Source organism: Ochotona curzoniae, unplaced genomic scaffold (assembly GCF_017591425.1).
Source record: "Ochotona curzoniae isolate NIBS_2020 unplaced genomic scaffold, NIBS_Ocur_1.0 contig_883, whole genome shotgun sequence".
NCBI lineage: Eukaryota > Metazoa > Chordata > Mammalia > Lagomorpha > Ochotonidae > Ochotona > Ochotona curzoniae.
The window spans coordinates 13,389,390-13,413,565 of record NW_024466599.1 but is presented as its reverse complement, the minus strand read 5'-3'; the positions used below and the strand labels follow the sequence as shown (position 1 = coordinate 13,413,565).

Here is a 24,176-nt window from a genome sequence, read left to right as displayed (position 1 = left end):
AATCCGTGCATATAACGAGGTATTCTTAACGTCAACAAAAAATGATGCAGATTATGCAAAAGCTGCACATGGTTCTAATTTTTCTGTTTTAGCACCAAAACAAACATTTCTTTTCACCTCCCTGGAACTTCTTTAAGTCGCAGCTCTTTGCTGAGGGAAAAAAAAAACAGGGCAGGAGGGACAGGGGCCCGGCTAGCGACAACACGCAGGCTACAGGGACCGAGCGGCCAAGCTGCAGGAGGAACCCCAGCGGGGCGGACCGCGGGCGGGCGCAGGGCGGCGTGCGCCACGCCTCAGTCCGGGCGCGCGGGGCCGCCGGGAGCGGGGCGGGGACAAGGCGCCGCTGCCACGCCGGGTCCCGTGACCGCGCGTCCCGCCCGCCGCCGCCATGCAGTCCCCGGCGGTGCTCGTCACCTCCAGGTGAGCGGGACCCCATCGCCGTGCCGTTCTCGGGCAGCTCGGAGGCCGGGAGCGCCCGGGCCGAGGGGCAGACGCAGGCGGCCGAGGCCCAGAGCCCGCGCTCTGCGCCCTGCGCCCTGCGCCCCTGGCCCCTCCGCCGCCCTGCGGGAGAGGTGGCGCGGCGCCCAGTGTGTGGGATAAAGGATTCCAGGTTCCCAGAGGGTCAAGAGCTTGCTCAGAACCCGGTGGAAGACCGGGAACGAGCCGCTTCTGCGCAGGCTAGAGGGAGTCTCTTCTGTTCTATACTTTAAGGTCCCCGGAATCCGGACACACCCACAGCACCTTGCAGCGCTCCGCCTGTGCCCGGCTGGTGCAGGGGGGCCGGGCAGGAGGGAAAGGGGAAGGAGGCTGCAGGTGCCAAGGGTGGGCAAAAAGTTGAGGTTGCCATGGGAACACAGCGCTCCCTCCCTCAACCCCCACCCATGTGTGTCCTGCAGGAGGCTGCACAGCCTAAGTGTCAGGGCAGGGGCAGGCAGTGCGTGTGCACCCAGGGTGTGATCTGGGGGGCACTGCGGGAAGACACATCCTGGCAAGGCAGGGAAGGCCTTGGGTTGACTTGGTGTGCTGGTGTGTGCCTCACACTTGCTCAGAAACCTGCTGGCAAGCCAGTTTATTGTGCACAGCTGTGTTACCCAGGTGACAGGAGGTATGGGGGTTCGTTTGTATGGCTCTCTGAGCGAAGAGGCCCCCCCAAAAGATGCTGTGGTGGGAGTGGAGTGAACGTGGCAGAGAAGACAAGAGCCCGAGGGTGAGGATGGGGGCGGGGGAGTTTGTCAGTGAACAGGTGGGCCTGAGAGCAGGGGACAGGTCAGGCAGGAGGCAGTGGCAGCTGCAGTGACATCCTTTGCCTGCTGTGTGGACCTGGGTTGTGGCCGGGCAGAGCCATCAGGGGTCCTGCAAGACTCCATGGGGTGGCAGGGGACTGGGTTCTAGGCGGGTTCTGTAGATTCAGCTTTCCCCTTCGCTGACGGGGACTACAGAGGTGTCAGCGACCACAAGGCCATTGTCCTGTGTTACTCCAAGAATGAGGGCTGGGAGACGGCAAGTGTAAGAGGAAGCGGGAATGGCGTTGGTCTGGATGTGTTCATTTTCAGGATCCAGTTCCAAGTGAGCATGGTGGCAAAGGTCTGCACTAACTGGAATTTAGGAGCCATCCACCTGCTAATGATCTTGAAAGCCTTGAACCTGGGTGTGATCGCCTGGGGAGCCGTGCCTCAAGCGACAAGGTCAGAGGCAGCAGCTGTCCGCGAGAGTGGGGAGACCACTCAGGAAGGCCGAGCAACAATGGCTGGGGAAGGGGTTGTACCCAGATCAGGAGTCTGAAGTTGGTGCAAACGCATAAGGGCTGTTTGTTCAAGCTGGCCTAGGCTCCCAGCCGTCACCCCGGCCCAGCGGGACAGGGGAGGGGCGGCAGCTGAAGCAGCAGCAGGAGAAAGGGCAGGAGAAGGGGCAGAAAAGAAAGGGCTGAGGTTCAGCAGCACAGGGTTCTTACACATTTCAGGCCAATTCCACACAATTCCACAGTCATGACTGGTCAGTTTAACTGTAAACAATTTTTTTTAAAGATTTATTTATTTTTATTACAAAGTCAGATATACAGAGAGGAGGAGAGGCAGAGAGGAAGATCTTCCATCTGATGATTCATTCCCCAAGTGAGTGCATAACGGCCGATACTGCGCCGATCCAAAGCCGGGAACCAGAAACCTCTTCCGGCTCTACCACGCGGTGCAGGGTCCCAAAGCTCTGGGCCATCCTCAACTGCTTTCCCAGGCCACAAGCAAGGCAGCTGGATGGGAAGTGGAGCTGCCGGGATTAGAACCAGCGCCCATATGGGATCCCGGGCGCGTTCAAGGCGAGGACTTTAGCTGCTAGGCCAAGCCACCGGGCCCTTAACTGTTAACTTTTAAAAAGAGCGAGTTGGCAGGCTTCTGTTGGTGGGCTTGAAGCAAGCAACTTTCAGAAAATACAAACTGGTGGGCTGTAGGGTGGCAAGCAACTTTTATCCAACAGGCACACCAGGGGTCTGCTTCTTGAGCAGTGCTGTGTCTACGTGACCTGCCAGGTGTCATGTAGACTGTCAGGCCTGGAGTTCACAAGGCCCCAGCCGAGCAAGGCAGAAATCACAAAAGCAGAAAACATCAAGGTTCTTCAAAGGCAAGGGAGAGCCGAGAGAGAGTGGGCGCCGGAAGCCAACGGCCGATGCACGCGGAGCTTCCAGGAGTAGGGTGATCCGCTGCTGAAATGCTGGGACGTCAAGGAAAAGAAGGAAGAGTTGCCCTTTGGATTTTACAGCTCGGAGGCCCCCGTGGCCTGGGCATGGGCCAGTTCACAGGAGAGGCACTGTCGACCTCTGTGGGCAAAGGGGTCAGCACGACGGGGCATGTAAAGAAAACAGAGTGTGGCCACCTGCTGAGCCTGACCAGCAAGGAGGGAGGATTGTACAGAGAAGCTAGGGCAGACATGCAGGAGCCTTGTCCCTAAGAAGGTGATAAGGAGCGGCCCCACTGCCACCTAGTGGGGGTGTGCCTTAGGAGGAGCAGGGCAACAGGTGCAGGCTGATCAGGGTGTGTGCCGGGAAGCACTGTCCTGGAGACTCTGAGCTGGACTATGTCAGCCTACTGACCTTGGAAGGATTTTCTCATCCTTGGAGTGGCAGTGTCACTAGCCACTCAGAAATGGTGCCCACACGGGATGCTGGCGCCACAGGTGGAGGGTTCGTCTGGAGGGTTAGCCCTCCTTGGCACCACTTTACTCCCCGGAGTCCTCCTGTTCAGGGCTCCAGCCCTCCTCGTGCCCTGAAAGAACTGCCTGGTACTCAGCAGGTCTCTGTCGCAGTGACAGGTGCTTCCTGCTGGGATGTGAGATTCGGAAATCTCACACGCATGCCGTGGTGTGGGATGGGAGACGCAGCCCCGGTCTTCTCCGAGAAGCCTTTCTCGGTGGCTTTGCGCACTGCCCAGCTCAGCCTGTGGGAGTTGCACAGAGCAGTCCCGAGAGCTGCACCTTTTTTTTTTTTTTAATGATGATGATGGTTACATAGTTGATCAGGGTGGAAAGGGTTAAGGACCAGGGGAAAGTGGGCGGGACCACTGTTTACCTGATTTTCTTCTTCCTGTATCCGGGGCAGGAGGTATACAATGAAAGAGACCACACCCAGCCTCCCAACCACCTCAGTACCTGGGGATGGGGAACAGCCACCCGATCACCCCAGGGTCCCCATCTGGAGCATGTTGAGAGTTCTGTTCAAGTGGTTTCAATAGTGCTGGCATGCTAGTGATATTGCCAAGGATGGGGAAATCCTTCCAAGGTCAGTTGGCTGACGTAGTCTGCCTCAGTCTCCATTTGCCCAGAGGTTTGCTGTCAAGCTTCACTGGGATAATTGATCAGTTTGTTCGGCCCTTCTTCTGCAAGCCAATGGGTGCTGAGGCCCAGCCCCGCCTCCTACACACACCAGGGAGAGCTGTAGCCCAGTCAGAGTGACCCCCAGGAACCTCCACTGGACTGACTCCCAGCTCTGGTTCCTGTGCCTGCCAGTATGTGCAGTGGACTGGTCAGGTGTGTCCCATACCGCATTCAGACCTTGTATATATCAGTGGACATTGAGGCCTAACTCATCCCAACCAACGCCACCCTCCAACCCACACTCACGCCAGTGGGTGCCACTGCCTCTCCAGCTAGGCCCACCCCAGTCCTGGTTCTTTTGCTCACTGGTGGGAGTTACAGCCCATCAGAGGGCCTCCCAAAGCCTCCCCACTGGATCCATTTCTTGTCCCAGATCTTGCACTCTCCAGATGGTTCTTCAGTCTAGCTCAACAGGATTTGCCCCTAGTCTCAACACGTGCCAGCTGATGCTACAGCAAAGTCCAACCCTTCTGCCCTTACTCTGGCTCATGCCTGCACCAGCGGATACAATCGGTTAGCCCAGCCTGGCTCTCCCCTTAACCCAGTTCACATGTGGGCCAACAGATGTTGTAGCCCTGCCTGGCCTGGTCTACCCCCAGTCCTAGCTCTCACGCTCACCAGCAAGAGCAGTGGCCCAGCAGGGGTGTTCCCACTGCTTCCCTACTGGGCTTGCTTGTACACACACACACACACACACACACACACACACACACACACACACACACACACAGAGTCTCGCATGTACTGGTGGGTGCTGTGGCCCAGTCTGGTGTGGCCTGTCTCACCTCAGCATTTACTGGTAGTGTTGTAGCCTGGCCTAGTCTATCCCCGTTCCAGTTCATACTGGCAGGTTCTGCCACCTATCCTGGTGCAGTCAGTTCCCAGTCCCGGTCCTAATGTGAACTGGCTGGTGCTGCGACCATACCTGCCTGTCTTGTACCCTATCCTGGTTCTCAGATCTGCCAGTGGGTGTAATGAACTGGCCCTCCCCCAGCCCTGAGCCACACCTATGCCGGTAGGCACTATAACCTGGGCCGGGCTGGGCTGCTTCTTGCCTTAGTTCTTGCACAGAGCTGCACTCTAGCAGGTGTGCCTTCCCAGGCTGCCCAGATGGGGAAGCAGCATAGCTGTCTCCTGCAGCCTCACCCATAGGGTCTGTCCTGGCCTGCCCTGATCTCCCAGGCTCCTGGCACCTCTGTTGCCCTCTGGCTGATTGAAGAGGCCTGTCTTTCCCTAGTTCCCTGGTGGGTTTTATCCTAGCATTCCCCATGCAGGCCCAGGACCACCACAGAGTCTGTGAGACTTCTGGTGTGTGCAAGACCCCAGGATCCATCCCCACCTCTGTCTGTTCGTGCGGGGAGCTCACCGTGGTCTCCAAGCAGCCCAGGCCTCCTAAGGGGGCAGCAAGTGGCAGGGTCGGTGGCTGCGCAGTGACCAGGTCCTGTGTGCGAGTCCTTCTGGAAACCCATGACTGGGACCTGAACTGGAATTTCTGTCTCCCATTGGCAGGCGTGTCCAGAATGTCCATACGGGCCTCGACCTGAGTGTGCCCCAGCACCAGGAGGTGCGTGGCAAGATGATGTCCGGGCATGTGGAGTACCAGATCCTTGTGGTGACCCGGCTGGCGGTGTTCAAGTTGGCTAAGCACAAGCCTGACGATGTTGTCCAGTTTTTGGTGAGTTGGGGAGGAGGTTGTCTTTGACCCAGGGGTCCCAGGGGTCCCAGGGGTCCCAGGGGTCCCAGGGGTCCCAGGGGTCCCAGGGGGCAGCTACTGTTCAAGAGAGTGTGAGCAATGTTGTGCACTTCTGGAGGGTCAGACTGTGTCAGATGAGTGGGCCTCAGATGCCTGCAGTCCACAGACACATAGACTTGCAAAGAGATGGGGTCAGTGACAAATGCAAATGGCAGGGTGGAGAGATGGCACTGAGCTGGGGAGGAGTGAGCTTTGAGCAGGTCAGACGGAGCCCGAGAAGAGTGTCCAGCAGGGAGCGCAGTGGCTCAGAGGCTTGACCACTGCAACAGGGCTTTGCACCAGGAACTCTGAGCAGGTGCATGTGGTCCCGACGTGAAGCAGAAGGTGAGGCTAGGTAACTGGCAGCATCCAGGGCGTGACTGGACTTGTCCTATAGCCAAGGAGGAGCTTTAAGTAGGGAAGTGACATGGTCCCCTTTGCCAGTCTGGCTGGAGAGTAGAGCTGGATTGGAAGGAACAAGGCCGAGGGTAGGGAACGCAGTTATAAGGTTGGGACGGTCACCCCCGCCAGGTAGAGGGCTTGGAACAGAACAACTGTGGCCAGCAAGGATGTGGGCACCAGGGGAGGGTGGCACAGGGGAAATGGCATGCATCTAACCTACTGCTTCCACCAGTGGACATAGAGGACGCTGGGGGACGGGAGGGCAGATCCGACGGGGGATGTGGTGTGTGGGAAGGGTCCCCCTCCACATGGCTGGAACTCAGGATGGGTCAGGCCTAAGGCTTGAAGCCTCATCAAGGAGGTGATATTCCAAGCCCAGTGGTGGATGGAGGTGCCTGGAGAACCGACATGGAGGGTGGAGAGGAGGCTGGGGAAAGGAGCTGGGGACACCAGTAAGAGACAAGGAGGAGAAGTGTGCCACTGAGGCAGGAGAAAGAGCTGGGCCCCTGTGGGGTCAGCGGGCAAGGAGCGAGAGGAGTGCCTCCTGCAGGGTTGCACAGCCTTGGTTCTGAATCTCCCAGCAGCCAAAGCCAAAAAGAGAAATAGTGAATTGCCTGACTTTGGTGATTTATTAAAAATGACAGTGTCCTAAAAGACCGTGGGGCGCAGATCTGTGTGCAAGTGGCAGTGCTGCTCTTCTGTGACTGCGGCTTCTGCAGTCAGCAAGAACGGAGCTGTCTCTGCAGGTGAGGTCCAGGCGGGCTGGGAGGGCCTCTGCCCTGCACTCAGCCTGGGCTGAGCAGGGAGCTCAGCACCCCCATGGCTTAAGGGCGGGGAGCTGAAGAGGAGGAAGGCTGAGGCTGATTTCCCCCTGGGGCATTGTGGGGACTGGGGAGCATGGGGCCAGCCCCCCATCCTCCAGCGCTGGCCGTGCTGCCCGGCTGTCCCAAAGCGCTTGCAGGGGTTGAGGAAAATGCACCCTGGGGCTGTCGCCCACACTTGGACTCCCTCTCACGTGTCCTGCCTTAGCTGAAAGAATGAATGAGCACTTTGCCTGCTCCCTTTAAGGAGATGGAAATGTTTTAGCATGAGCATGTGGTTAATTGCCACCCCTGGAGTTGAGCCGGCGTCCGGGTAGCGCCACAAGCCTGGTGGGTGTCCGGACACGTGCTGCTTTCCGGGGCTCTTGCCGTTTGCCTGGAGCCAGCAGAGCTGGCACACCAGGGCAATAGATCCGTGTGAGACTCTCCCTCGTTCCCTTCATGCGCAGTTTCTCTCCCTTGACCTCTGCTTGCTGCTGAGAGGCCCTGGGTGGACCGTGAGGATGGACGTTGGGCCGTGTGAGAACTTCAGCTTCTCTCCCAGCCAGTCCTGGCTTTGATGGGCTCTGTGGACACAGCCTGCTTGGAGCAGGCAGGCCAGCAGGGGGCGCTGGGCCACCATCTCTGCCTGCTCACTGCTTGCTCAGGACCAGGTGGAGCCCACACTGCCAGTCCCCATAAAACAGCGTCATGCTGCAGCTCCTGTCCCAGCTGACTGCTGCTGCAGTGCCTGTGAGCACAGGGAAAGGCGCTGGTTAGAGGAGTGTGCACACTGCGTGCATAGCACTTGCCAAGAGTCACTGGTTCTTCCTGAGCCTCTCGGTCATCCATGCGTCACCCCTGCCCTGCCACAGAGAGTGGTGAGGCCAGAGGAGCTGGGAGTCAGGGGCTCTGGGCATGGTGGGGACACACAGAGCAGTGGCTATCCTCCAAGTGTCCACGGCCTTGTCACTGGAATACCTGTGCTGTCACCGAGATCTGTCCTGTTGTCCCTATTCGGCAGGCCAAACACACAGCAAGAGCTGGAGGCCTGGACCTGCGAGCCCTTGTTCCTTAGGAGATGTGGAGAGCGGCCGAGGCAGGGCTGGGGGTCAGCCCAAGGTGCACAATGCTATCTCCTGATTGCAGCCGGAGCCTGGCTGGTTTCTTCATGGTGCCAGTGTGCAAAGGCTGCCGGGAGCCAGGCTGCCACCTGCTCTGGCGCTGTCTGGCTGCACTGTGGGGTGGCGTGGGAAGATGCCGCTGGCTGGTGGGGAATGGTGGCTGCTGCAGGAAGGTGTGCTGAGGGCCTGCCAGGCGGGTGACACACTGAGCATGCCCAGGAGGTCTGGGAAGAACGCCGTGACAGTGGTAGCCTGCAGGCCAGGCAGGGGCCACATGCCAGAGTCTGTGCTTGGAGTCATACCATTGTCACATCTTTCTTTGGACTCCTGAGACTTTCAGTATCGACTAGGCAGGGAGCCGGAGTGTGGAGGGGAGCAGCTGGCCTGGGCACGCTGCTGGGGGGACATCTGGTGGAGGTGACAGGTGTTTTTCGTCTCACTGCGTACTCAGGGCACAGCCTGCCCCTCTCATTCCAGGTCTCCAAGAAGTACAGCGAGATTGAGGAGTTTTACCAGAAGCTGAGCGCCCGCCCCGCGGCTGCCAGCCTCCCCCCGCTGCCCAGGAAGGTGCTGTTCGTTGGAGAGGCAGACATCCGGGAGAGGAGAGCCATGTTTGATGAGATCCTGCGCCGCATCTCTGAGGACGCTGAGTTGGCCAGCAGCCCAGAGTTGCTAGAATTCTTAGGTAGTCCTCGGGCCCTGTCGTCCATCCCCGAGGCCTCCCCAGCCTCTCTGCCCTGGGCTGGATGAGGTGACCTTCGGCTGGCTGCCTGGGTCACTGGCCCTGACGCCTGTAGGCCACATTGTGGCAGAGAAGACTCCCAGGGCCTGTGGTCTGGGGGGGCGGAGTCACATGTGCTTAACTCAGGGCGTCTTGCAAGGTGTGACCACACTGCAGCTTTCTAGGCCAGCACCGTCCGACGGTGCCGCGACCTGTGTGTGCACATGTGTGTGTTTGTGCACACGCACATCCCTCCCCGTCTTCTCAGTCTTTTACCTGGAAGGCCGTGAGGGGTGGTGGGCATGCAATGAGTGAGCTCACAAGTGGGGCGCCTAGAACAGGCCCTTACACAGTGATGGATACAGACTCACATGGGGACCAAGCACTTGGGCCATCTGCTGCTGCTTTTCAGGGTCATTTTCAAGGAGCTGGATTGGAAGCAAAGCAGCCCAGATTTGAACCAACACTCTGCTATGGAAGTTTAACCCACTGTGCCACAAGGCCCTTCTTGAGTGTTACAGAATATCCTTTTACGTGTGTGTGTGTGCATGTGTAAAATGGAGGGGTTCACACAGTACACACCTCGTTGTGTTCCTGCCCTATGTCTCTGTTGATTAGTCCTTGTGGTGTCCCCCACTTTCTTTCACACGGAGTGCATCTGCCTATGTTTTCAACCCCCAGCAGAAGCTGGTGTTAAAACTCACTGGCCGCTCCCAATCATCCCAGGGAGTGGCCACTCTGATTGTCGTCTTTCTGTGGTGGCAGTGATCGAGTCACAGAGACGTGCAGTGGCTTGTTCAAAGTCATGCAGTGCGCAGGCAGCTTGGCTGGGATCTGGGCTCAGCGTGTTCCCAGCGCCTTGTTCTTAACGACTGGGCGATTCTGCCTCATGGGCCGGCCGTTTCCTGTGCGTGTAAGCCACCCTTCCAGTTCAGCCTTGGCTGCAGGGAGGCGCACTGCCCACTCCGGGAGGATAGAAATGAAAGGAAAGGGGAACAGGATTTTTTTCTGGGGCTCCAGTCATCAGGGGACGTGAACCCTGGGTACCTGAGACACTTGGACTGTTGTTGAACTTGCACTTCCTGAAGGAGGTGCTGGGCCACAGAGGAGCTCCTGGATGAAGCGACACCAGCCAGAGGGCACACGCGTGTGAGCTGCAGCCTCCCGGCTTTGACCAAGACCAGCCCCGGCTGGCTGGCTCACTTTAGAGCAGTACTTTCATTGAGACTTGGCTGACGACTGAGAGCCTCCCAGCTCCACAGGCCAGCCAGGATTTGTAGAGAAAGTTGAGAGCAAATGAACCCATTTTTGTTTTTGTAAAGAATATTTGCTTATTTATTTAAGAGGCTGAGAAGGACAAGAAGAGCTTACATATTCTGGGTCACTCCCCGAACGCTGGCAACATCCAGGGTGAGCTTAGGACAAACCCAGGAGCCAGGAGCTTCCTCCAGCTCTCCCACTTGGCTGCGGGAGCCCAGTGACTGTGGAGCCTCCTCCACTGCTTTCCCAGGCCTTGAGCAGGGAGCTGGATAGAAAGTAGAGCGGCCAGGACTCGAACCAGCACTGCTCTTCCACTGCATCCCGAAGCCGACTCCATGTAACAGACACTTTTTGTGAAAGATGTAGGGAATAAAAGCCAGGGCAGTGAATCCACAGAAGGCTTGGGCAAGGACAGGGTCGCAGAGCCCGGGCTGCTTTGTGTCCTCCCTGAGGCTTCCTCGCTCTTCCTGCCTGTTCCCAGGAGGACTTTGCGGGTGTTCCAGCCACTTCTGTTCCAGAGGGAGAGGGCTGGGGGGTGGGGTGCAGCATCACAGCCATTCTGTCCTGCCCTTGGGGTCCTCAGCTCTCCAGCGGGTGCAATCACTGTCTCGCAGGTTCTGGAGGAGATGTTCCTTACGTGGAACTGAAAATGTAGAGCTGTCAGCAGCCTGTACTTTAAGCACTCCAAGTGGGTGCCTGGCAGGACACACTGCCCAGGCCCTGGGCGGGGATGAACAGGAGGTCACAGCCGGTGGGTCTCAAGCACTCTGTGGGTGGGACTGGCCCTACCACTTCACAGAGACACCTGTGCTTGCGTGTGTGTGTGTGTGAGTGTGTGGCCATACCAGGCTGCTGTGGAAGTTTCTGGATACTTGCTGTATGCTGACCTGATCATGGACACCTGGCTGTGGGTTACAGGGAAGTGTGAGTTCAGTCACTTGGCAGCAGAGTGACCACAACTTGTTCTGGGACCTTCCCTGTGCTCACTGTGCACTCAGCCCTTGCTGCTCTAACCACACAGAATCACGGAGCCAGTCCCTGCCCATGGTGGGGCTGGTAGAGCTCCTTGCCATGCCCCACAGCTGCCACATGGCTCTGAAATGTCGGCCTGTTGGAGCTGCCCTGGACGCTAGCTGCTTGGTACCACCACTAGCCCAGTGGGCGTGCTGACAGTATTCCTGGAATATTGCCACTGTCTTGTTGGGAAGCTCCTGTTTGTGACTGCTCTGGGCTTCCCTACTGCTGTCAGCTGTATCCCCCCACACCATCACCTCCTGTCCACCAGCCCCCCTCCTGGCTCAGGCAGGTGTGATCCTAGGAAGCTACAGGGGCTCTGGGGCTATAGACCCAGCAAGGGAGGATGCTGTGTGGCAAGGTGCGGAGGGCATCAAGCACCTCATTTGTCTTCCTCTGCAGGGACCAGATCGCCAGGGGCCGCGGGGCTGCCCAGCAGAGAGTCCTCAATCCTGACCGATGCTGACAACCAGGCCAAGGGCCAGGAGGAGGCATTTGACTTCTTTGAGCAGCAGGAACAAACAGCAGGCGAGGGACCAGCCAACGTGGGCCTGAAGGGCAAGGAGACAGACAAGGCCCTGGAAGCAGAAGAGGAAGAGGAGGAGGAGGAGGCACTGGATCCCCTAGGCATCCTGCGGTAGGTCTCCCCTCCTTGCCAGGACACCCTCCTGATTATATACCAGCTTCCTGCTCACAGGCCTCAGCACCCTCCCCCTGTCCTGCGCCACCTGCTCCCTGAGGGTTAGGATCCTGGCTTGCCGGGGTGGAAGGGCTTGCTCTCCACATGCCCTTGGAAGTGCTGTGTCCTTGTCTGCCCCTCCCTGGTCACGGGCTGTCCCCTCACCTGCCCCTGGCTCTGTACTAAGGCCTGGCAGAGCTGCCCCCGGATGGCCCTGTGGCCTCCTCTCCCAGGAAGTCTGGTTCTCCAGCCGGGACACTCGTGCCTGGGCTGCTGGAGGATTGCCCCAGCCCTGCACCCCTGCAGGGTGGATGTAGGGCCTCAGGAATCTTGTGGCTGCAGGAGACTTGTGCTGTCGGTGCTGACTGCGCGTGATACCAGGAGGCCACGTGTTGGGGTGCCCTGGTCAGTGTACTGCGTCCCCTGCACATATCACATACACAGTTGTAAATGTACACCTGCAAGTACACATCCCGTGGCTAGCCCCGCTTCCCTCCCCTCCTGCTCCTTCTGTTGCCACGGTTGGAGTTGGAGGCTGCAGGGGGCCAGGAGACACCAGCATGGGGGGACGGGGAGCGGTGTCCTGGAGCACCTTGGCACACAGTCGACCCCAAGACTAGGTTCCAGGGGGCCCTCTGGAGGAGGGCTCAGGCCTGAAGGAGAGGCAGCTAGGATGGCAGACTGATGTGGGGAGAGGCCTCGTCCACCTGCGCGACCCCTCTCCAGCTTTATACTGCTAAGGGGGAGATGTTTGCCCTCCCGCTCCAGGTGCTCCAAGTAACCACACACAGTGCCAAATGGAGGCGGCCTAGTGCCGGCCTCAGACTGCAAGATGCTCTGAGCAAAATGGCTCTTTTTTTTGGGGTAGAAAACTGCTCTTTGGGGTTGGCCTGGGTCGTCTTGAATTTCCCATGGGGTCTGGTAGTGAGCCACATGGTCGGGAATGTGCTCACTGGCTTGGGACCATCTGCCACCAGCTCCAGGAACCACCTGCCACCAGCTCCAAGCCCCACACACCTGCTGAGCCTCATTCCTGAACCCTAGGAAAGCTTTGTCGCAAGGGCCAAGACCCACTCCTGGCCCAGAGTTCTTACCTTTGTCAGGAGTAACAGGGGCTGTGCTTGCGAGCTTACTAACTTCAGGGCGCTGGGCTAGCATTTACTGGCTTGGTGTTGTTTAATCTTCGAGTCAGCAGTTCTGAGATGTTCTTGCCATGACCCTCAGTATGAATTGTAAGGTATGCCAGGACATGGCATACATGTGTCCAGAACTCCTGGGGAAGCCCCCCAACAGCAGTGAGCCGGGGGGTGTCTATTCTGTTCCACCTTTTGGAGAAGGTGAGCGTTAGCAGGCTGCCCCCATGATCCATCATGGATGCTGTTTGGGAAACGGAAGTTGGGAGGCCGACTTTGGCCTTAGCATTGTTTCATGTAGTAGGAGCTTTGCAGCCAGGTAGTTCACCCACATTCCCAGGTAGCAGGACCCCGCAGGTGCCCCCCTTTCACAGATGGAAACAACAAGGGCAGAGGGTTCAGAGCAGGTTTCCTCGTGCCCCCCCCCCCTGTAGTCACCAGGAGGGTCCAGGCACCCTTCAGTGGGCAGCAGCCTGCTCTTTGCAGGGGGCCCACCCAGCCACCTATGTTCTGCATGCATCCCTCTCCATCTTACACCCCAAGTTTCCCTGCAGATGCAGCAGCCTTGGTTCCCCAGCTGTGGCTGTACCCTACCCTATGCTGGCCTGGTTCTGGAGCAGGCAGTATCCATATGTCAGGTGCCGGTCGTTCCTGGTCATGGCCACGGTGAGGCGCTGTGGCTCCACTGAAGAATCGCCTGGAAGGGTGGGAGTTGCCCACACAAAGCAAGGCCTGTGTTCCTTTGTCTTTCCAGCCTGGCTTGGATTGGGGGGGAAATGGGGGCCATGACACCTCTTTAAACAACACTCAGAGGTGGGGAAAGCCTTGCCTGGGCCCTCCTAACAGTACCGCTGCCCACGTTCACCGGGATCTTCCTCTGCCCCTGTGCCATCCTGCTGACTGCAGACGTGGTGCTCCCTGGGGACTCGGTGCTGCCTGGGGGGCTGCTGCCTGCTCGGCCTTCTCACTTAGTGCTCCCTGGTCAGCGCCTCCCTGGTTGGATGCTGGCTTTGCATTTAGCTTCCTGTTTCAGAGACCTCAGGGTTCTGAGAAAGCTGAAGTTCCTTTCTCATTGGTCTGTCTTCTGCTGGCCACACTGTGCCAGATCGTGGTGCCCGTTAGTGTGGAAACACTGGGGACAACAGGGCAAAGGCCTTGTGCCCTCCAAGCGAGCACGTCTCGGTGCTGGGGCCAGGTGTTGGGGCTGGGCAGTGCAGGGGGTGCTGTTCCGTGATCCCCCCTTTTGTAGTCTGGGTGCTAGGCTGTCCAGGCTGTGCCTTCCTGAGTGTCTGCTCGCTGAGGTCCCTGTCTGCAAGGGCAAGGCCCGGCCCCTGCAGGAACAGGAGGGACGTGTGAGTGCATGCATGCTGTGTTGAGCTTCTCCTGGATGCATATCCCATTGCTCGGTACTCATGCTTCCTGGGGACCCCAGGAAAGGGCTGGAATGAGAGCTGACTCCTCCTTTCAGATGAAGCCCCTCTGCTCCTCTAAACTCCACCAGGCCAAGGCCACCCTGCCTTCCTTGTCGCCCCGCCCACTTCTCTGGCCCCAGGAGCCATCTCCGGTTCCCTGAGTCCCCTAGGATGGCTGGCTTCTGCGTGAATACACCTCAGCCAGGCTCCCCAAACCCCCTCAAAGGGGTGGCCTTGCTGTGGCCTCAGTGGTAACAATTAGATGTGTCTTTGCACAGCTGTGCTGTTGCACGTTTATTTTTTTTAACATATAGATTTTGCTTAATTGTTCTTAAAATAGCATGTGGTCTTCTATAAAAATATCTTCTTCCCTGTGTTTGGATGGAAGGGTTGCTGCAGAATGGGGCTGTTGTTTGGGGTGCCTCTAGATTTGTTAACCACAGTGAGGTGGTCCCCAAGATGTCGGGAGCTGCCTCCTCTTGGCTAAATGGCACTGCCATCGCTCCTGGAAGGGGTGTCCTCGCTGATGTCCCCTGCAGGTCCCCGGGCCTTCCCTAGACCAGCTGGAGTTTGCAGGGATGCTGATTCTTGGGCCTCTCCGACTGCCTGGACTCTGGGGCAGTTCCCATGCAAGTTCATGTTTAAAAGCCCCAGAAGTCAGATCCCACCAGACTCAGAGATGCCCAAAGGGAAGCCTGGAGAATGGCAGGTCTGCTTGTACTTGCCACAGCCTACCACCTTGTGGCGCCTCGGAGAGGGCTGTGCAGGGTCTGTCCTTTACTTCCTGCCCCCCACCTCCTGCTCCCCCTGGAGCTTGCACAGCGGTCCTGGCTGGCCTGTTTTTTCCTGCTGAGCAGGTAAGGAAGTCCATTCCAGGAAGTCCATGGCCTGTAGGTTGCCTCTGACTTGCCTGCAGCCCTGTCCTCTGCTCACTCCTTGGCAAGGGCCACAGTCCCCCCTTGCCCTGTGGGTAGTGCCAACTTGCCCTCACGCCCTCCTCCTCCTCCTGCCCTGCTATTGGCCTGGCCATGTCCTCCGTGGCATCATCACAAGGCTCTGCCTGTCCTCCGAAGCCTCTGTCCGGCGAGGCTGGCCTGGAGCCTTGGGCCGACTCACACCCTGTGCGGCCCCTCCAGGGCACCCCATTGCTCGGTGCCGTTGCAGATTGTACTGCCCCAGAGTGGATGCCAGAAGGTTATTTATTACCACCCCGAGAATTTTCTCTAACTGGGGACAAGAGAAAGAATTTAGGACACATATGTGCAAAATGCTTTATTTAAGGCAGGCAAATGACGTGATTGACAAGGAGGTAGGCTTCTGCATTTGGGTGTCACTCAGGCTTCGGCGGTTCTGGCCGTGTCTGAGTGTCCTGTCTGTGTGCGGACCTGGCTCTGGGAGTGGCCTCTGCCTCTACAGGCACCTGGTTCCACGGAGGCTTTTGGGTGCCCATCCCCAGTCTTCCCTGACAGGTGCACTCGGGAATGATGCCACAGGCTTCCTGGGTGGCCGAGGGGTGGATGCTCTCATGTGCCAATCACTGATGCCAGAGCATGCCTACACCGCAGGGAGTGGGGCCACTGCTTGGCCTGCAGGAGCTTGGGAGCTGTCAGCCTCAGCTGATGCCTCTCTGCGTGTGCTGCCCGTGGAGTGCGGTGCAACCCGCTCCTCTGTCTCCTGATAGACCCTCCCGGCAGGAGAGCTGGAGGTCTGTCCGTGTTCACACGTGGACATACCATGAACATGCCACACACATCTGTGCTCATGCCTGCTATGCCCTGAGCTGGACTCATCTCTTGGTGCTCCCCCCTCCCCCCGTGAGCATCCCAAGGTCAGGGGAGCCCTCATGTACCCCAGAAAGCAGAGGCTGCAGGTGTGTTTGCTGCATGCCATGCTTAATGCCGCTGTGCCCGTGCTGACCAGAGTGTCATCACTGTGGGCCTTCCTGCTGTGGTCACGTCGGTGAGCGCCTTGTTCTGGTCGGTGTGTGGGGCCATGCAGCAGGAGAGGAGGTGGAGGGGCAGGGGGCGAGTCAAAGCCCAGGCTTGGAGGCCTGAGTGAGGGGCCTTGTGGATGCAGCCTGTGACCCTGGCGTCACCCTGGGCGGTCTCTCTGCTCCCGGTCACCGTCCCTGTCACGGCCGATGGGCACGTTTACTTCCGGAAGCTCTCGGGCCTTGTCTGCCCCCACATAGGGCTCTGCTCCCACAGACAGGGCACCAAAAAGCTGCCACAAGGGCCTGATCCCACTGTGCCCTCCCCATCCAATGCCGCCCCTGCCTTACGTCTGAGACATCCTGGGAGGCTGGCGGGGGCACTCATGCCCATCGATACCCAAGTCAGGACCTCTTGGAGAGTGACTGGTGGGCCCTCCTGTCTGGAACATCCACGCCTCTGCCCTTAGCCTTCGCATTTGCTGCATGCCAGGCCATCACTGCCTCCAGGAGGCCCTCCCTTTAGTTGTTAGGCCAGGTTGGCTATAGTACCCTGGCTGTTTGGAGTGAACTGCTGTGTGTGTGTGTGTGTGTGCACGCACGTGTGCTTCTTGAGCAGCCCCACGTGACAGCCATATACTTTATATCAGTTTGACAGATTACAGATGTCTCCAGGGAGAAAGACAAGGACATCGCCTCATCGCAAAGCTAGGCCTCGCTTGTGCTAGCAGGGCCCGAAGTCGGTGCGTGGAGATGCGCACGCCTCCCTGGAGACAGCTTGCAGCCATTTTCTGTTTCACTGCCTTTGTTCCTAGACGGCTGGTGCTGAATGCTGACAGCTGCGAGCAGGCTGTCCCGTAGGGCCCAGGGGCTACGTAGGATGTGGTTTTGCTCTGCAGAATCCATGGGTGCGGCCTGCTTGATGTTGACCTGGGTGTTGGGGAGCATGGGGTGAAGCTTTGGGTGGAAGGGGGTCATGAAGTCGCCCTACTGGGCCTGCAGCCCAGGTGCACTTGGGGCTGCTCCACCCCTCACCACTGCTCTCCCTGCTGGATTCTGAAGCAGGGTCCAGACAGAGGGAGGCTGTGGTGGCTAATTCAGGGACAGAGAGGCAGCGGACAGAGCTCCTGAGCCCCTGGGCTGACCGCGTGGCTCGCAGCCCCTCTGGCCGTGACATTCTGCAGAGGGCTGAGCACTCCTTGCATGCAGACTTGTGCCTCGGGTCCCTGTGCTTTGTCCCTGCCGAGAATCATCCCTCGCCACCCTGCCTGCTCATGACACATCACAGGGGCTAGGGGACAGGCCAGAGCACAGAGCCCTGAATGCACTTGCCTGGGCCCCGTTCCCAGCCTGCCTCCTGCGGATACTCCACAGCTCTAACCTGCCATTCTCTCCCGCAGCAAGCTGTGGGGCCTGGCCAGGCTGTTCTGTCCCATAGCCGTCCTGCAGCAGTGGCGGGAGGCGGGACGCCTGGTTGTCCCCCACCCTCAGGAGTCGGGACTGTGGGAAAGCTGCTCCTAGGCAGCCTGCCCTGTGCACCCCGGCTGTGTTTTTTTCACCATAGCTTAATCTGTGTTACACTGAGGGCAGCGCCAGGCTCAGCCCAGTCTGGCCACACAGTGTTGCCAGCATGAGCTCAGACGGTGACCTCAGTCCAGTGGAACGGCCCGCTGGGCAGACGGGCGCGGGGAGTTCAGTTTCCAGTAAGAAGCGTATTGTTGGTCTGTGCGGGAACCTTGCATGGCCGATGTGGGCATCAACAGCAGAGATTGGCTCAGCTTGTTAAAAGCACAGCCATGCTTGTTCACTCATTTACCGGCTTATAGGCTGTATTGCTCACAGCGGACCATGAACACCCAGCACCGGCAGCCACACCCACTTCTCTCCCCCCTTAACGGGACCAAGAGGGAGCTGACTCCCAGAGGGCCCCTCTGAAAGAGGACTGCCTGGCAGAACCAAAGTATCTGCTAGGAAGACAGTGACCATGTGATTCTAAGGAGCAGGTGAGGGGCAAAAGGGACTCACCTGTTACTTTCTGCCCTTGGGCCCAGGCCTGACCACATGTACCTCATCACCAAGTGGCTATGGAATGTGGCTGTCTGTGCTGGTCCTGCAGGCTGGGACCAGGCAGCCTCTCCCACCTTGGGAAGCAGAGCGTGTCCTCCAGCCGTTGACCATGCAGTAGGCTGAGCGGTCAAGGTCGAGGCCAGGGGCTTGCTTTTTGTGGCTCTTCTTGACCGTGGCCACTGCCCAGAGCCAGGGTCTCAGCACCATGTCAGCAGATCACTGATCCCTTTTTAGCCCAGGTTCAGGCCTGTCTGCTGCGGACTGCCAGCTGGCCCTCTGAGAACAGCCTTGTTGATCTCTCTAGGCTGCCCTGTCCAGGCCCTCCTGAGCCCTGCCACAGCCCTGGGCTTCTCTGTGTCCTGCAGGCCCCCACGGAGCCTGGGTGCCTGGGTGGGCTGGGCAGGCCTCCTGAGCTCCTGTGAGAAATCTCCACCTTGAGTTTTGTCTGTTTCTCCAGCTCCAAGAAGCCCAAGAAGAGCACTGAGGGTGGCACGGCGACAGCCCAGCCCTCGGCCCGGCCCCGGCCCCGGCCCCGGCCCCGGCTCACCCTCTTTGATGAGGAGGTGGACCCTGACCAGGAGCTCTTCAGCCCGGGCAAGAAGCTCTCCCCCCAGGGCCTTGCAGAGGATGAGCCCAGCACAGACCGTAAGTACCCTGGGGTGTGTCCTGCTCGGCCGCAGAAGCTTCCCCACTGCGTGGAACATTTGAGAGCTGCACTCTGCCGTGGGAGGGACAGCCCCCTGTGTTGCCTGGCTTACATCTAGAGTGGCTGGGCCCCAAGAACAAACTGAATACAGGTCTCCTGTCCAGGCTGAAGGTGTCAGGGTGCTGTGGGGACCCAGGTTGTCACATGCCAATAGTTCAGGAGCTGGAGGTGGGAGCAAAGCTGAATCCAAGCACCAGTCCCTCCTTGGGGCACTGTGGCAGACATCCTGGTGGAGGCGCTGCAGGGCGGGGCTGCATTTGAGCTGGTCCAAGGTCTTTGGGGTCCCTCAACATAGGCCACTATTAGTGTTGTGGGGGAAGCTGTGAGTAGTGCAGGCAGAAGATGGGCTGGGGGAGTCCAGGCTGTGTGGTGGGAGCCGTGTCTGTGCCCCTGCGTCCTGTACCCTGGTACTGGGTGAACTCAGTGGCTGGCACGGAAAGGCAAAGCAACCATGGGGAGCCTGGCTGCACTGAACAAGGGGGCACAAAGGCAGAGGGAACCTGGAGCGGGTGGTGAAAGGCAGGCATTCCTGGCCCTCAGCGAGCCACCGTCCCCTCCTTATCCTCCTCCTATCCCAGCTGCCCCTGCTTTTCTGGATTTCTCACTCAGTCTCCTGGGTGCCCTCTGAAGCCAAGCACAGTTAGCTTGGTCCTGCACCTGGCACTGAGGCCAGTCCAGAACTCCCTCTGACTACTCTGCCACTGCCTCCACCCGCAGCTCTGAAGCTGTTTGAGGATCCTGACCTTGGCGGGGCCGTCCCTCTGGGTGACCCGTTACTGCTGCCAGCTGCCCGGGAGAGAGGAGTGCTCACATCTGGCCTGGGCCTTGGGGCTGCCACGGAGGAGCTGTTGAGGTACTGCTGGTCCCGGCTCCAAAAGAGCCAGGGACCCATTGCCTGTCCTGCCGCTGCGGGGGGGTCTCAGTGGCCTTGCGGGGAGGAGGTAGTGCCTCTGCGTGACCCAGAAGTGGGGTGTCGCTCTAGGAGGAACTCACCCGGGAGCAGCCTGGCCAGTTCTAGCTAGAGAGAGTTTCACGCAAACCACAGTTTATACAAAGGATCATGAAGCGACATAATGGCAGGGCCAAGTGTCACGAGGCTGAGCAAGTCTTGGTGGCACACGGGTCTCCGGAGGGAGCAGAGCACAGATGTCATGTGCAGTGGCCTGTTCATCAGGGGTGGGCTGTAGGGCACCAGCAGGGAGGAAGCAGCAAGAGAGAGAGGGGGGAATGACAGCTGAGCTGCCATGTCCCTGTGCTGTGCTGGCCCTTCCTCCCCATGGGGGATTCTGGAAATATGGGGAGAAGAGGCTGCAGGTTCTCCCTGCTTCTGCGTTTGCATGTCCCCAGGCTGCAGGGGCACCCGACTTAGCAGAAGCTCAGCCTCAGGAGCCCCACGCATGCAGTCCCAGCAAGCTGTCCCCTGTTACCCTCAGCAGCAGCTTTGGGCTAGGGAGCCTGAGTCACTGTGTCCCCAAGGCCCCTGGCATCTGCCGTTCTCCAAGTGGCGTCACCCCTGACACCTGGCAGTCAGGGGGTAATCGGGGAGTATTGTTGGGGGGTGGGTGGGGAGGGCAGAAACCAAGGCACAGGGAAGCAGCTGTGGGGGCCAGCCCCGGGGAGTGGCAGGGCTAGCGTGCACTGGGGTCTTTGTGGCATCGCTTACTCTATGTCCATCTCAGAAGCCAGCACAGTACAGCATTGACAGCCACCTTCAAGGGGGTCCTGAGGCTGGGTGGGTCAGAGACACGCATGGTGACCAGGGTGCTGGCTGTCCTGTGGTGCCACTTGACACTTCGGATACTCACTGGGCTCCAGGAGCCTCCCACAGTGCACCTGGCAAATCTCCCCCGTGCCCCTTCGGTTCACAGACATCTCGCAGTGCAGAAGCCACTTGTTGAAAGCTGGAGCCTGTGACCATGCCAGCAGTGGTCAGCTCCCTGTAATGAGAGCCTCCCCAGTGGCCGTTTGTCCACTTGGGCTTCCAAATCTACACTCATTGCATTGCTGGCCATGGCCTTGGCTGTCCCCAGGCAGTGTAGGCACCTCACCAGTTGACCTCTCCCCGGCTAGACCTGGTTAAAGAAGAGCCATGGCCTTGGCGTCCATGGAACCTGTTGTTAGCCCTGACCCATGGAGCCCAGTGGCAACAGGGTGCTCAGAAAGGGGGTTCCCTGGGTGTCACCCACCTCCAAGCAGATGCAGCTTCTGTTCTGATCTCCTGGGGACTCACTGCTGCAGCAGTGTTATGCTGGACTCTGCCACATGCCACAGGCTGCCACTTTGTTTCGGCAAGGGCCTCTGTTTGAGGACAGTTTGAACTTTTCCGGGGGAGGATGCAGGGACAAGTGGCACCTGTCCCTGCACAGAGGGACTATAGGCACAGCTGGGGTTGCCACGATCAACCTGGCCTTCTGAAATATAGTGGAACCTGAGGTGGGCCTAGGCTGGGCTGCCTCTGGACCAGGACACTCATGTCCATTTCCCTGCTGCCCACGTGGGCTCTGGATTCTCTCAGGAGGGCTGTACAGGACACTGGGGGAGCAGGCAGGGCTGGCCTCAACAGCTGGAGCAGCACTGGGTGGAAGCCCTGCTGGGAGGCTGTGTTAGGCAACCCCCATACACGCACACAACCTCTTCCAGGTCTTGCAGAACCAGGGCCATTCTGTGGAAAGACACCCCGCTATCCTGCTCCCTGCCAGCCCTTCTGACATCCATGCTGCCCTGGGATGCCTGGCCCGGGCAGGAAGCCTGCCTGTCTGCTCCCACAGCTCCCTTTCCACCTCCAGACCCCCAGCTCGCTCCCACTCCCACTTCCTGCTGGGCCCAGGCTCCCAGGAAGCTGGCCCAGCCTACTGTGTACTACCCCCCACCCACCCTACCCATCTGCCCTCTGTCAAGGCTAGCCCCTTCTCTGGACTCCTGTAGCTACTCCTCAGGCCCTTTTCAGCCTTACTGGGCCAGGGTGCTCCACATGAACAATTGAGGTGATCACTCCTTAAAATCTTACCGTGTTTTGTGCAGCCCCTGCTCCCAGAGAGCAGGTGCAACAACTCTCTCCATTGTTGACTGAGCTGATCCAGACAGGAGATCCTGGGAGTCTGGCAGAGCAATAACCAGCCCCATTTGATAGACTAGAAGACTGAGGACCAGGCAGAGGAGATGGAGGACCAGGGGTGATGGAGTCACAAATGCAGAAGAGTAACTGGTTGTGCCAGGCAGGGCTGTGCCCCTGTGCCAGGCGGGGCCGCCCTGCTCGTGTTGCAGATGACAAATGTGACACTTGCAATGGCCAAGTGGCCCTTAGGACATCCGCCTTCCGTGCCTGAGCCCTCCCTCCCATGCCTCAGTGTGGCAGGTGTTGGTACCATGAGACACAAGGAAAAAGCCTGGCCCGCAGCTGGCTGCTGTGTAGATGCGTATAGCACCTGCCACACGGGGCCACATTCCTGCTTTTGCTGGCTGTGAGGCACCACCCTGTGCCTTAGTTTGCACATCTGTGAAAAGTGACTGACAGGTATTTTGAGATGAAATGAGTTAAGGCATGTGGACACCCCTGGCTGTGGCAGGGATCCCGTGGCTGGGGTGTAGTGGGCTGTGTGTGACCTTCACCATGCATCTGTCCCCACCAAGAGCTCCCCTGCTAGAGTGTGGGCCGTGGGCAGAGCATCCCTTCCTGCCAGTCTGTACCAGGGACCAGCACCATGCCGGGGCCTGTGGTCCTGCCCATCAAAGAGCCATGTCAGAGCTTTGGTGCCTCAGTGGCTCAGCACCCCTCCTTCAGGTCCTCTCTGGCTGCGCTTGGGCTGGGTGAGACCTCGGCTTCGAAGTCTGGACCCCAGGACTCTGGCACTGCCATGCACTGTGCCCCACGGCTCCTCTTCCTGTCTGCCAGGGGCTATGAGGGTGAAGGAGATCACGCATTCAAGGAACGAGGCACAGGGCCACCCACAGTTTCAGTGGCGGTTGTTTCTGACAGGGCTCCGTGCCAGTGACTTTGCAGTGGGCTTGCCAAAGGAGCGTCCCTCTGGAGGTGATGAGGGCTGGATGCTACAGGAGAGAGGGGAGATGGGTATTACCTTTTGCCTCCTCTCCAGGAAGGGCCCAGCACCCGTGCAGGGAGTGGCATTTCTGGGGGGGTCTTACTGCTTTGGTGGAGGATGATGATGCTCAGGACCACTCCCCTTGGTCCCTCAGGGTTGAAGAGGACTTGGACCAGATTCTGAACCTGGGGGCCGACCCCCAGCCCAAGCCCAAGCCCAAGCCGCCGGTGGCAGCTAAGCCAGCACTGCCCAGGAAACCAGCCGTGCCCCCCACAGCACGTCCCCTGGAAGCCATGACAGAGCTGCCGAAGCAGCAGCCGCAGGTCCACGCCATGGACGAGATGGACATCTTGCAATACATCCAGGACCACGACACCTCGGCCCAGGAGGCCCCCAGCCTCTTCTGACCCCCACCCGATGCTGGGCCTGGGCTGGTGATCATGCTGTGGATGCCAGTGTGAGTGGGGGAGGCACACTTGGCAGGCCACGACTTCTCCCAGGGGAGGGAACCCCGAGCTCTAGGACTCTCCACCACATTGCTCCCTTTCTTCCAGGTGGGGGTCTGGGTGGAACCTGGCAGGCGTAGACAGCAAAGGTTACTGCAGGAGGGAAGGCTACCCTGTTCCAGCCCACATGGACCTGGAGAGGAGCCGGGAGCCCAGTCCCCAGGATGAGCTGAAATTGAAGAATGGGTAACCCTAGGAGGGTGTCCCACAAACAGGGAGACCTGCCCACCTGTGCACCTTACACTGGGTTTTGCTAACCCAGCGTAAGGGAGGCTGGCTTGGGCCTGGGGCAGGATTTGGGAGGTCTCTGTGTCAGGCCAGACTGGAGTCTGCTCAGGATGGCTGCTGGGGGCCTGCCGCCCCTGCCAGAGCCTCCCAGGAGAGGGACTCTGGGCAGGGAGCCCAGCCATTGGCCATGTTAATACGAACTGCTCGTGTTCCACATACAGTTACTAAGGGGATGAGTGGAATTCCTGCCAGGCCCTCCCCTTTCTCCCTCTTCCTCTCTCAGGAAGGGCCTGGCCAGCCCCTGGCCTCCTCAGACCCAGCCCACAGCCTCCTTGGGCCTCAGTGCAGAGCCAACACCTGCCACTGCCCCCTGCAGCGGAGCAGCCTGTGGCACGCCCCGTAGCTTGGCCTGGGCCTAGGGCTGGGCCCCCTGTTCTGGGCCCCTCCTGCCATCAAGGGGCCAGAGTACTCTCAGGCTTCTGCTCCAAGGCCTCCTGGTCCAGGGTCCCAGACTTGCTGGGTAACCTGTCCCCAGGGTTGTCCTGGGGCCTTGTGCCAGGC

At 59.1% G+C, this 24,176-nt stretch overlaps 1 protein-coding gene across 1 annotated transcript; it reads left to right on the top strand.

Moving 5' to 3' along the window:
• Nucleotides 1-371: 371 nt before the first annotated feature.
• Nucleotides 372-24,176, top strand: HS1BP3 (HCLS1 binding protein 3). Its single transcript, XM_040992900.1, has 7 exons — nt 372-420; nt 5,371-5,536; nt 8,397-8,604; nt 11,317-11,551; nt 18,593-18,780; nt 19,559-19,694; nt 23,036-24,176. Exons 1-7 carry the CDS (start codon nt 389-391, stop codon nt 23,286-23,288), a joined length of 1,218 nt encoding a protein of 405 aa, XP_040848834.1. The 5' UTR covers nt 372-388; the 3' UTR covers nt 23,289-24,176.

Bases quoted from the DNA above. Each gene is read 5' to 3' on its own strand.
- HS1BP3 (XM_040992900.1), top strand. From the start codon at position 389: ATGCAGTCCCCGGCGGTGCTCGTCACCTCCAG. The intron at 421-5,370 runs GTGAGCGGGACC...TCCCATTGGCAG, and splicing joins GCGGTGCTCGTCACCTCCAG to GCGTGTCCAGAATGTCCATA. The intron at 19,695-23,035 runs GTACTGCTGGTC...TTGGTCCCTCAG, and splicing joins GCCACGGAGGAGCTGTTGAG to GGTTGAAGAGGACTTGGACC.